Source organism: Triturus cristatus, chromosome 7 (assembly GCF_964204655.1).
Source record: "Triturus cristatus chromosome 7, aTriCri1.1, whole genome shotgun sequence".
Taxonomy (NCBI): domain Eukaryota; kingdom Metazoa; phylum Chordata; class Amphibia; order Caudata; family Salamandridae; genus Triturus; species Triturus cristatus.
This window is the reverse complement of record NC_140590.1, coordinates 914374748-914387962: the sequence shown is the minus strand read 5'-3', so window position 1 is coordinate 914387962 and position 13215 is coordinate 914374748. Positions and strand designations below refer to the sequence as shown.

Sequence of the window (13215 nt, the reverse complement as noted above, 5' to 3'; positions counted from 1 at the left end):
TATTATGTTGATCTAGAGTATCACTTGAACATTTGATTGGAAGTGGGTGGATAATCAATCACTGTTCAGGCCCCTTGCAGACAGCTGGCAATGCAGTCTGTGCCTGATAACTGTCCAGACATGCTGGTTAGCACATTCCTCACATTAATGTCACAGCATTGTGCTAATATGCTTTATCACATAGTACCAGATGTTTGATTTCGGGGATTGGTTCACTTGGTTACATTGCGTCTGTGCTATTTAGGTGAGTGCAACAGTACCAGGCTTATAGCATGGGCTAGGGATTTCCACCAAACTATTTTAAAAGGACCTGTGTATTGGATAGTTAATTCACATATTTACAATGTTAACTGTTTTGTTCGATTTTAGTTCATTGGGTTGGATTGCTGTTAACTCACTCCTCCCCAAAAAACGCATGTATATTATTTTGCTTACATTTTTTGCCTTTTTGTAGCAGCATTTGTGCTTATATTCTATGGTGTTGCTGGTAGTGCTCATTGGAAGTGATGTCAGGGAAACTCTGGTGTGGTGTCACTTTCTTGAATACATGGTGGGTCTGAAGTAGGACTTTTTTTTTTTAGCACGTATAACTGATTACTCCTAACTGACTCCTGAATTTGCAGGAGAAACTCAAATTAATCACGGAACGAAGGTTTAAGAATCAGCACGCTATGTTTCTGCTGCACTGTGACAAGGCACCTGGAGCTTCACTTACCACAGAAGCAGGACAGGTTCTACCTCAACTACAAAACTCTCGTAAATACAAGACCTATTGCATTGCAAATGCTTGTTTGTAAAAGCGCCCATGCGGTGCTTCCACTTTAATGGCGGCCACGCCCCTTTCCTTAGACGAGCCATGTCTAAAGAAAGGGGCGTGGCCACCATTAAAGTGAAAACACGGTAAGGAGCTCTTTTACACAAAAAAGCATTTATATGTGAAGTTGAGAAACAAATGTTTTTTTATTTTTTTGTAAAAGCGCCCCATTCCAAGATTTCACATTAATGTCGGCTGTGCCCCTTTCCTTAGATGCGGCTCGTCTAAGGAAAGGGATGCGGCCGCCATTAAGGTGTAGAATGGGGAAGTATAAAAAATAAAAGTTAATAAATAGGAAAAAAAAAATACAAAAAAGATACGCCCAGGCTCGGCGCAGCAAATAAACCAAAGGCACGGCCACCACTGTATGAGCGTGTCGTGCTATGAAGAAAAAAAAAATTCTAGCGTTGCGGGAGAGCGTGTCCTGCCTGCAACAGCAGGCAAGAGAAAACCATTTAAGCAAATAGTGCTCGGAGGCTGTAATTAAAGCCTACTGAGTAACACCAAATGTAACATGGGGTGTCCTCATGGGAGGTTACAAAATGAGACGAGGCGGTACTAAGGAGGGACTACTAAGCCTATTGACCATTAAAAAGCTAGTTTCCTAAGGACAATGACACAAGCCAAAACAAAATATGGGCAGAGTGTGGATGAAGCTTCAAGTCCATACCTGAATACAGCATGCCTCTCAGAGCAGTGCATGCGCTGCCCAGGTTCGACCTAAAAACACAGATCCAGCAAAATACAGGTGAATAGGATCACAAAATAGAAAAACATGTAGGATCTATACAAATGTTACATAAATAATCTCAAAAGTGTTAAACAGGCCCTTACCAAACCACAATGTTTTTGAATTTCATAGCAGTAGCAGGCGGCGCCATTGCGATTCACCGTGCATACAGGCTTGGACCAGATTTACTCAGCCAGCAAATCAGTGAAGCAACATTGAGCAATCCCACTTTGAATGGCATTAAAATAGACTTAAGTGTTAATCATTATTATTAAAGCAGACAGGATTGCTGCTCAGCAATCAGAATTATGGTACACTGGGTGGGGGAAGGCAGCCTAGTCAGCTGGCTCTGCCCCGAGATACCAGGATTCTCTTGAACCATGTCCTCTGCAGGTAAAGTCAATAACGTGTAAGAAAGCCGGCTCCCTCCTAGGTATTCATGGGTGTTGCTTCAAAGCCACTGCAGCTGTTCCCGCTTTGCATGTTATGAGTAGAAGTCAGAGAGACCATCCATAGGAAGTCAAAGGAATGTCCTGCTAGTCTTTGCCAAATTATTCCTGTCCAGGTTCTTCTGGCTTAAGTACAACAAATACAGAAAAATAAGGTCCCAAAATCGGGATATGAAGGTGACAATCTGTCAGAAACAGGTGCACCTGCTCCCTGTGCTATTAGAAGAGGTATGCCGCAACCACACCTCATAAACCACTATATCCGTGACATGAGAAAGAGTGGAGCGAAGAGGGACAGACACACCTCTTGCAGCTTTGCTGGAAGGGGACCACCAAACATGAAGAGGGAGGCCCCACACATGCTGACATGAGGCAGTGGGAGGGGTCCACATGGGCACGTGCCACTTACGCCACCTTGCACCTCCAAAAGTGTACAAAGCCACTCCGGCGGCCAAGAAAGCCACCAGAGTAGGCTCCATGTGCCTGGACCCAGAGGGCCACTTTGTGACCATCTGATTTGAGGAAGATGCAGTCTAGCTCATGATTCTGTGCTTGTGGATGCTGGATACCAGGTTGTGCAGCTTCATGCCATTCACTGTAGCATCTATCAAGGCACTGAGTCCCGGCTGAAGGTTAAATGAATGTGGAAGTTGACATGCATGCGGTATGTTAGCCCTGCTTCCACAATCCCCATTGATTAATGCTGATGGCTTTTAGTGAAAGCCGGTGCTGATTGCAAGCGGTTATCTTTTGCTACATGACAGGATCTAGAAGGGGCAGATAAGAAGCACCATTCTGCGTCCTCCTTGAATGTGTTCTCAGGTGAAGCCAATCAGGACTTACACGGTCACCCAGGATGTGAGCGGGAAAGGATAGTTTATTTTTGGAAATATTTCAAACTAGAAAGTAGCTTTTAAATTCTCAATTAAAGGTAAAGAGGAAGAAGCGTGACATATTTGGAACGCTTCAAAAAAACTTTATATACTCTCATTTTGAAAAAGTGGAAGCATTTGTTGAATTACATATTCTTTAAATGTTAGCTGTTTCGTTATGCGTAGAACAGAATTCAGGAAAAAAGTGGCTTTATAGCTCCAGCTTGTTATTTTGAACTCCTCGCTAGCTTCAGAGAAGCTTAAGCGTTGCTCCTTCAGCTAACTCACAACACCAGGAGTCCCTCTCGAGAATTATGGCTCAGCAAAAAAATGTTGTCCAAAGTACCACTTTACACTGATTAAAAAAACGAGTCATTTTGTTTCTGTCCTTTTCGAAAAAGCAGAAAATTGACCTGAAAAGCATATGTAACTCCACATTTCAGAGGCAATATAACTTTTTTAGAAAATATCAGAAATTTTTATTTTATACTTTGCTTTATTACCTCCTTAGCACCCTGTAAGCACCATATGGTTGTGGCCAACACAACCTCAACATCATTTCCTACGCCGATGACACCCAGCTGATTCTCTCCCTCTCCAGAGACCCCGACACCGCCAAAGCCAGCCTGCACGAAGGGATGACAGACGTCGCTGAATGGATGAACATCAGCCGCCTGAAACTGAACACGGACAAGACAGAAGTCCTCATTCTGGGACCATCACCCTCCGCATGGGACGACTCCTGGTGGCCCCCGGCACTAGGCACCGCACCTGAACCGACGGACCACGCACGCAACTTGGGCGTCATACTGGATTCCTCCCTATCGATGACCAGACAAGTCAACGCCGTCTCCTCAGCTTGCTTCCACAACCTCCGCTTGCTCCGAAAGATCTTCCGATGGATCCCGACCGAGACCAGGAAGACGGTCACCCACGCTCTCGTCACCAGCAGACTAGACTACGGAAACACCCTCTACGCCGGTACTACAGCCAAGCTTCAGAAAAGACTTCAGCGTATCCAGAACGCCTCCGCCCGACTCATCCTGGACGTCCCCCGACGCAGCCACATCTCGTGCCACCTGAGAGACCTGCACTGGCTCCCTGTCAACAAGAGGATCACGTTCAGACTCCTCACCCACGCACACAAGTCCCTCCACGACCTAGGCCCAGGGTACCTCAACAGCCGCCTCACCTTCTACACGCCCACCCGCCGGCTACGTTCCGCTAACCTCGCCCTCGCCGTCGTCCCTCGCATCCAGAGAGCCACCGCTGGAGGAAGGTCATTCTCCTACCTGGCAGCTAAGACTTGGAACTCCCTACCCGTCCACCTGCGGATGACCCAGGACCACCTGGCCTTCAGGAAACAGCTCAAGACCTGGCTGTTCGAGCAGTAGCAGACCCCCTTCCCCAAGCGCCTTGAGACCCTTACGGGTGAGTAGTGCGCGATATAAGTTCCATGATTGATATAAAGGCAATTTGTCATAATGTTCATGACAACCATTCTACACTTTCATTTCCTTTGCTTTGGTCTTTCTGGTTAACTACGCGCCCGCAAGAGCAGCAACTACATCGGAAGAAATCACTGTGAGGCTTGAAACACAGCTAGAGAGTTTGAGCAGAAAAGCCCTGCAGAAGACCAGGAGAAGCAGGGAGTATTTTAATCGAGCTTGTCCCATTTTAGGTATTTAGTCCAACACACTCATTAAACCCTTGTACCTTACATCCCCATTTAAGGTCCCATGTTAGAGCAGCTTCAATTAAGCACTAGGCAGAAATGTTTTTCCTGAACAGAGGTACAGATTAAAGAATCAAGAAAGGATCAAGAAAATGTGTATCTTTGGGGTTTATCAAAGCTAAAGAAAGACAAGACACCACACACACACACTTACTTGAGCAAATACATTTATTTATTTGCAAAGTTTTATATAGCGCTGTCTAGACCCGGAGGTATCAGAATGCTTTACATGAGGAACAGCAAGTTACGGTTACATAATAACTTCAATTACAGGATCAAGTATAGACAATAGGAGAAACACATGAGATTACACACTAATAAGAGTTATGAGCGAGTTGCATAGCCAAGACATAGGTCTTATGGGGAATGAAAGGTAGAGGGAAGGAAACACAATGGGGAGACGAGGAAAACAATGTCAGATGTCCGGCTGGGTAGGTGCTGGCCGCGGGGGTGAACTTCACGAGCAAAGGATTTACTAATATCTAACAATAAGTTAGTAGTGGAATATAACACAAATGTATGCTTACGTACTGCATAGCAGCTCTCTTAGTTAACCAAAGTTGTCCATATTTTAAAACCATGTCTTACATAGTAGGTCCTTGAAGAAGGGCCCCATGGACTGGTTACCCACTGGGACCCCATGGAATGGGGAACAATCCAGGCTACGTGCCTCTATCATAGTCCGCTTAGCACCCATCTTTGTAATAATAAACATTAGAAAGACATTTCTAAAAAAAAAATCAGTTTTGATGGAAGATGGTGCTTTGTTTCATGGTAACAAGTCAAGGGTTCCACTGGTGAACAAGATTACAAAAAACATTCTATCATGTTTGTGTTCTTTGAGCATCTAATTCGATTTAATTTGCTTTAATGCATCGCCCTGTTGCCTGCTGTGTTTATCTTAACAATCATCCTGCCTTATACACAGCGTGTACCAGATCACTACTGCACTGATTTACCTACATTGGATTTCAATTAAAGAAAAGATTTAAAGTTGTGGGGCTTATTTACAAGCCCCTTGCTCTGCGGGTGCATCATTTTTTATATGGGAAAAAGTGACGCACAGGCGGCGCAAGGGGCTTGTAAATAAGCCCAGTATATCTTGTGGACGAGGCCTTTCGTGGAGAAGCAGCTTACTGTGTCACTATTTTACTCTTCCCATATCATCTAGAAACCTTTGGTCAGCCAATCAAAACCAATTCTCCACACATCTAGAGCAACAGAAATGTTTGTGGTACATTACTCCATACATGCCATGGTCTTAGAATGTCAAAGCAAACAAATCCAAGGAAAATGCTAAATAGAACTTTTACCAAAAATCTGTTTATTGAATTGAGTGAATGCAGGAGGGAAAGATAATGTATTAAAATGCATAAACCATGACAGATGATATTTATTTAATCTAATCAATGTCGCTGTCAGACTTATTGTGGTTGGCTGTGTGGTTTGTCCTATATAATCAACTGTTAAACTCTTTGTTGATGATTTTTAAGCATTGGGCTTTCTAGTACTCTATTTTATCTCTAGCTGGTTTTAAATGCTACAGCACGTGGCATGGCTTTATTTTTGCAATATAGTCAAAACATGCTGGCCCTTTTTACCATTTACCTGTATATCTGTGCAGTTATAGCAATATCCCCGCACCAAGATTTGTGCATTGCCTGTTATTTCCTCCAGAATGAGAAATAACTTGGCCTGGGCGGAATTTCAATTATGCCAGGGTAATTGGTGTAATACCGCATTACTCTTTGACGCAGAATAACTGATAATTATGTGATTACTCCTCCTCGTGTAATTATGATTAATTTGGGGGAATAAATCTTAATGCAAGAGCACATTTAGCAAACACAAGAGGCTGCTTGCACTCGCTGTGTTCTGCTGCATTTAGCGCTGTTTCTTAGCGCAAAGTACATCCTCGTGTCCATTTTGGACGCGAGAGAGCATTGTGCCCTATGAAAATAGAGCTAAAGTCAGTAGTAAGTTGAGGACCAATCCTACCACTAGAGCCTGTTGCATTTAGTGCTATTTCTTAAAGCAAAATGCATTTTTGCGTTTGTCAGAAATTGAGGTCTCTGGATGGCAGTAGTTTGTGCACTGTCCAAGCAGGGACCCTCACTCTAGTCAGGGTAGGTCAGTTACACCCTCAGAATAAATTGTGGTTATCCCCTTGGTATCTTGGTTAGAGCAATGAGGCTTATCCTCAGAGGAAATGTGTAAAGTATTTGTACACACACACACACAGTAATACAGTGAAAACACCACAAAAGTACTCCACGCCAGTTTAGAAAAATAGCCAATATTTATTTGAGTAAAACAAGACCATAAAAACAAACATTTAACATACACAAATCAAATTACGAATTCTCAAAGATTAAATGCAGTTATAGCACATAGAAACACAATAGCTCCAACTGGAGCTACAACAACGTGCATGACCGAGTCAAATTTCAAAGTTCGGGGCTGACCGCGATGTAGCACGGCCCGGCGACTAAATCGTACTGATCCCAGCTACAGTACCTTGAAAGTGATGATAGGGAGGAGCCAAGATGGCGACCGGAGCAGACGCTTGAGCGCCCGGCTCCGTCGGCCCTTGGCCTCGGACTATCATCCTGACTCCTATCCTCGCCGATTTTCGAGGTGCAACGTGTGCGACGACGCGCTGACTGCGCCGTAGTCTTAGCCCGCCCGGACGCCGGAGTTTTTGGTGCGTTTGTTCTCCGCACTGGACCCCTGCTCTATCGTGGCCTTGGCCGGCCCCCTGGAAGCTCCGCAGTTACCGGACCCACGAGCGTACACCTGAGCCCTGAGGTCCCGGTCCCGCCTCACACCACGGACTGTCGCCGGATGAGCCGGGGGAGGGACGCCCGGACACCTCCTGCACCCCGCACCTGATGGGCTGGAGCTATAGGGTAAGCCCCGGTGCAGCGGGTCTCCTGCCCCGTTCTGTGGACCGCGCTGTGGGAGGCTGCAGACCCCCTTCTTCTATTGCCTAGTCGGCTGCGAAGCGACCCCGAGGGAAGGGCAGCGACTGTTGGCTCTTTCCTGTTGCGGCGCAGACCTGAGGGGAATTGCCTCCTTGCTACGACCCCCCCCCCTGGCCACTGTACCGTTCTGCGGTAAAACATGGCGTTGATTGTCTGCTCGCGGCTGGGGGATGCTACTCCGGTCTCGCCCGCTGCCCGCTTCGCCCTCCCTCTACCAGACACCAGCTCCACAGTGCCGTCCCGGATTGCTACCGATGTGGGGGCGCAGCCTCCGCTGACATGCGGCTCCGTTCTGGCTGCCCTGCGGGACTTTCGTCTACAAATGTGTCTTGGCTTGCAAGCGCTGAGTGAGCGGTTTGACTCCATACTGTCGGCTGCGGGTCGTGAGCACCCCGTTTGTCATCAACAAGGCGTGGGTCTGCCAGTGCTTTTGTCCTCTTGCGGGGACGCAATGGCTGTTTATGATCGTGCTACACTGGTGCCTGCATCTGGCTCTACCGGCATCCAGGATCAATCGCTCTCCAGCTCAATTGCGGATACTTTGTCTCCCCGTTCATTGCTGCCTGCTTCGTTGTTGCCTGCCTCACCGTGCCCGCAAGAGTATCCAGCAGAGCGACACCTGACGTCCTCGAGGAACCGTTCATGGTGGCCTACTGCTTCTTTTCTGTGGAACTCCTGTACTTTACATGCCAGGTCTGGACTTTATGTGGTGCACAAGGGGACCTCAATAGATGGTCGGCGGCCCTTTTGTGACTCTACTTCACCATCTTCTCCCAAGCGGCCATATTGTCTTTGTCTGCACGGGGTGCGGGGCCTTCATGTAGGGGCTGGTGTAATCTTAAGCCCGCGATCGGGCCAGGGCTGAACTGATTGATATCGCCATGGTTTCACGGATGGGCTGGACTGGGACTGGAACTGTTTGCATATGTTGTGCGCACTCGTCGCGGTTTGTTCGCCTTCATTTAAATTGTTGTGACACGTTATCTTCACATGATCGCTTTTGGCGTAGTGGGCTCTCAGTGTGTGGAGGCCATAGTTGGCCGATGGTTTCGGGCGCTCTGGGGTAACGTAGGCTCCTCCCCACTCATCTCTCTGTTCTCTTATTTTTCTTTACTCTATTCCTACTTTCTCTCTTGTCTATATTTCGGGTTCATTGGGCGACAGGCACTATGCTGGGGGGGGGGTAGGCCGTAGCCTCCGCATTGGTGTAGGGTGGGGGGGTAATTCACTGTTTCTACTTAGTTCTATGGGCCTTTTTCTTTTATGTTTCTGCGCTATACTTGTTTCGATTCGGGGTCCGGGTGTGGGGTGGATTGAGTGGGGGCGGCTCTGGAGGGGTGCATCTTTACTCATGTGACTATCCTGTTATATAACTGCATCGCCTCACTGCCTGAGATTTTCCTTCCATGACCGTTTTAATGATGCTGCTGCTCTCCCGTGTGGTGAAGCTATCTTGCGGACTCGAATCTCCTTGGTTCTTATTCTTTACTGATTTTTCCCTGATAAAATTATTTTGAAAACCTTAAAATTAACCTTCACTTCTCCTCCCCCTGGTGTCCAGGATCTCTCCAGTGTATACCTCTTGACTCGTTGCTAATCTTGACCGTGGATGCGCAGGGGATGTAATGTTTGTACCAATGCTTAACCGTACCGTGGCCGGCCTGACGGCTGTAGGCCCGTATTTGTTCTTTTCACATGCACAAATAAAGGTTTTTATAAAAAAAAAAAAAAAAAAAAAAAAAAAAACAGAAAGTGATGATAAAATAAAGAAGTTGTGAGGCACCGGGAAGGTGAGGCATTCACTGGGGCTAGTGCAGCGCCAGTTCCTTACTATCGGTGCAGGTCATTGGTGCGTAGGACGTTGCAATGCACAGGGAAGATGATGCGGTGATGAAGTGTCGAGAGTCAAGCCATGCAGCGTCGATTTCGCAGTGTTGAGTGCCACAACACGAGGCCACCAGGGCGGCAGTGGAGTCAGATGTCACGGACTTCGTTGACACAGTACTCGGGACTCCTTCTATGACAGTTCTTCGGAGGCGATGCAGCAGTGTCGCGGTTGTTGCCTTGAGCAGGGACCGCGGCTTCGGTGCAGTGTCGAAGAGCGGCGCTGGCTCCAATGTCACATTCAAAGTCGAAATTCTGACTTGTTCATTTTGAACACAGCAAAGTCACTTCCAAGGGCCCAGAACTGGAATTGGCACCACTTTGCAGAGTAGGGCTCTCAGCAGAACAGCCCAGATGCTGAAGGTGAAGTCTTTGATGGCCCTGAGACTTTCAACAGGAGGCAAGCTCAACTCAAGTCCTTGGAGAAACTTGGAAAGTAGGATGTAGAAAGCAAGGTCCTGTCCAGGACAGAAGCAGCATGCAGCAGAAAAGCACAGCAAAGCAAACAGCAAAGTGGCAGTCCCTCCTGACAGCAACACAGCTCTTCTTCCTGGCAGAATGTCTTCAGTCCAGAAGTGTTCAGTATATGGTGTCAGAGGTCCAGTACTATACCCATTTGAGCCTTTGAAGTAGGCAAACCTCAAAGGAAAGTCTTTGTAGTGCACAAGACCCTGCCATTCCTGTCCCTGGCTCTAGACACACTACATGGAGGTAGAGACTGCTTTGTGAAGGGACAAGCACAACCCTATTCTGGTGCAAGTATCAACTCCTCCCACCACTCTAGCTCAGGGAGACCCATCAGCCAGGTGATGGGCCATCAGGATATGAAGGGCACACCTCTGCTCCCTTTGTGTGTGACTGTATAGATGAATTCACAAAGTCTAACTGTCATCCAACCCAGACGTGTATTCAGAGACAGACAGAGGCACGGAATGGTTAAAGTAAGATAATGCCAACTTTCTAAAACTGCAAAAAGAACTATTGATGGACGGAATGCAGAACAAATCAAAACATTCACCCCCAGTCAAGAGATCTGGGTTAAATCCATCATTCTTTTGCTCACCATGCCACCCCAGTTTAGACCTGGCCATAGGCAAATCAGCCTTGACCCTGTGCCTCATGGGAACAGTCCAGCCCAAACTGCCAAGCCAGGTCCTCTCTGGACCGGAAACAAGCATCCTAGGACCGGTTTCGGGGTTTCACCCCTCTTCAGCCAGGATAGCTTGATTCCAGTGGCATGGAGAGCACGGGACTCACGTCTGAGCATACCCGTCCCACTCGGGGTGACGAATGCAAAAAGAACTAGTGATGGACGGAATGCAGAACAAATCAAAACATTCACCCCCAGTCAAGGGATCTGGGTTAAATCCATCATTCTTTTGCTCACCATGCCACCCCAGTTTAGACCTGGCCAAATGCAAATCAGTCTTGACCCTGTGCCTCATGGGAACAGTCCAGCCCAAACTGCCAATCCAGGTCCTCTCTGGACCGGACACAAGCATCCTAGGACCGGTTTCGGGGTTTCACCCCTCTTCAGCCAGGATAGCTTGATTCCAGTGGCATGGAGAGCACGGGACTCACGTCTGAGTATACCCGTCCCATGCTCAGAAGTGAGTCCTGTGCTCTCCATGCCGCTGGAATCAAGCTATCCTGGCTGAAGAGGGGTGAAACCCCGAAACCGGTCCTAAGATGTTTGGTTCCTGTCCAGGGAGGACCTGGTTTGGCAGTTCGGGCTGGACTGTTCCCAAGAGGCACAGGGTCAAGACTGATTTGCATATGGCTGGGTTCAAACTGGAATGGCATGGTGAGGAAAAAAATGATGGATTTAGGCCCAGATCTCTGTACTGGGGTGAATGTATGACATTGTTCTGCATTCTGTCCATCAACTGTTGTTTTTGCAACTTTCTAAAACTGGCATTTTCAGACAAGCAATTTAAAAACCAACTTCACGAAAAGATGTATTTTTAAATTGTAAGCCCAGAGACACCAAACTCCAATTTCCTATCAGCTCCCACTTGAAAGATACGCTTGCAAGATGTTACCAGTCAGCTCGAATGCTAACCTCTTGGAGAGATAAGCCTTGCTGTAGGGAAAAACAAAATTAGCATTATTTCATTACCAGGACATGTAAAACACAATTGTACACATCCTACCTTTTAAATACACTGCACTTTGCCCATAGGGCTACTTTGTGCCTTCCTTTGGGGTGGAATGTAGCACGTAACAACGCGTGCTTTTACCATGCGGTACATAACAACACAGTCGTTACAACGACCACGTTGTTACTACGTGTGCCTTTACATCGCAAGACTTTTCAACGACTTGTGCTAGGTGGCGCGCTGCACTTAGGAATAGTATAAATTACTATGCCTGCTCCAGTTAGCGCAACAGCAGGGAAGGTGTTGGATTTAAAATCCAACACATTCCCTGGTGTTGCACGCCACCTAGCGCAAGTTGTTGAAACGTCTTGTGATGTAAAGGCACGCGTGGTAACAACGGCGGTCGTTGTACCGACCGTGTTGTTATGTGCCTGCGTGGTATTGTTAGCGTTGTAAACGCTGTTACCCTTTGGGGTGGCATACATGTAACAAGAGGGAAGGTTTGGCGAAATGGCAGTTTGACACTGCACACACAGACACTGCAGTGGCAGGCCTGAGGCATATTTGCTGGGCTTCTTATGTGGGTGGCACAATCAGTGCTGCTTGCCCTCTAATAGCATTTGCCTTACAAGCCCTGGGCGGACCTGGAGCACTGTACTTACTAGTAAATCAAATAGGCCAATCATGGCCAAACTAATTACCATTATATTTTAGACAGGGAGCACTTGCACTTTAGCACTGGTCAGAAGTAGTAAAGTGCCCAGAGTCCTAAAGCCAGAAAAAACGACGCCTAGCACACAGTCAAAAACAGGAGGTCAGAGGCAAATAGACAGGGAAACCACATCAAAAGATGCCAGGTCTAACAGAGTCTATTTTGGAGTAACCCAGAGAGGGAACCTCCTGGGTCATGCAGGTACAGACATTCAACTTGCCTTGAGTCTCTCGGCCTGGAAGGCCTTATGTTAGTGACACAGGAAGGCCTCTAGCTAGTGACAGAGATCAATTTTGGGGTTTTTGATCAGTTTCATTGTTGGGTTATTGGGAAATGTTCTTTTCACGACATGGGATGTAATCGAAGTGAAATCCCTTCCCACACCATTCCTCAGGCCCATGTGAAATATCAAAGTTGCTTGGTGGTTAAAATTGTTTTTAAAAAGAAAGGTGATTCTCCCAAAACCCCTTCTTGGAACAGAAGCAAGGCCTTCATTCTAATCTGACACTAATTGTTTCATTATTCTGTGGGCCAGTGTCTGGATATCTTCAGTGTAACCAGATTTGATGGCAGATTAATCAACATCATGTGAAAATCGCATTGTTTGTCAGGGGCTGAAATGTAATTGTGCAGCATTTTGTGGGAGATGTATTCTGGCACTCACCATGTGACTTTCGGGATTCGCAGGCCCTGTTGACATCAGCATTGCGGCGAAGTGTAACCCCTGCCTGTCCAGCCCGTGCAGAAACAACGGAACGTGCAATAATGACCCCGTGGAGTTCTATCGCTGCACTTGTCCCTATGGCTTCAAGGTAGAAACGTGTGTAGTATGCATGCACTTTTTTATATTCGGCATTATTATGTGTAAGTATGTAGTGTCAGCACAAAGGCTCTTTATTCCAAACTCTTCCTTGTTATCAACAAAGTACAACACAA

The 13215-nt window shown here is 46.9% G+C and overlaps 1 protein-coding gene across 2 annotated transcripts in view; it reads left to right on the top strand.

Moving 5' to 3' along the window:
• SLIT3 (slit guidance ligand 3) overlaps window positions 1–13215 on the top strand; it is a 1010870-nt gene that overhangs the window by 862228 nt on the left and 135427 nt on the right. For both annotated transcript variants that reach the window (XM_085617848.1, XM_085617849.1), the window contains one exon: window positions 12967–13091. In XM_085617848.1, coding sequence (XP_085473974.1) covers window positions 12967–13091 — 125 coding nt within the window. The remainder of the gene's footprint in view (window positions 1–12966; window positions 13092–13215) is intronic.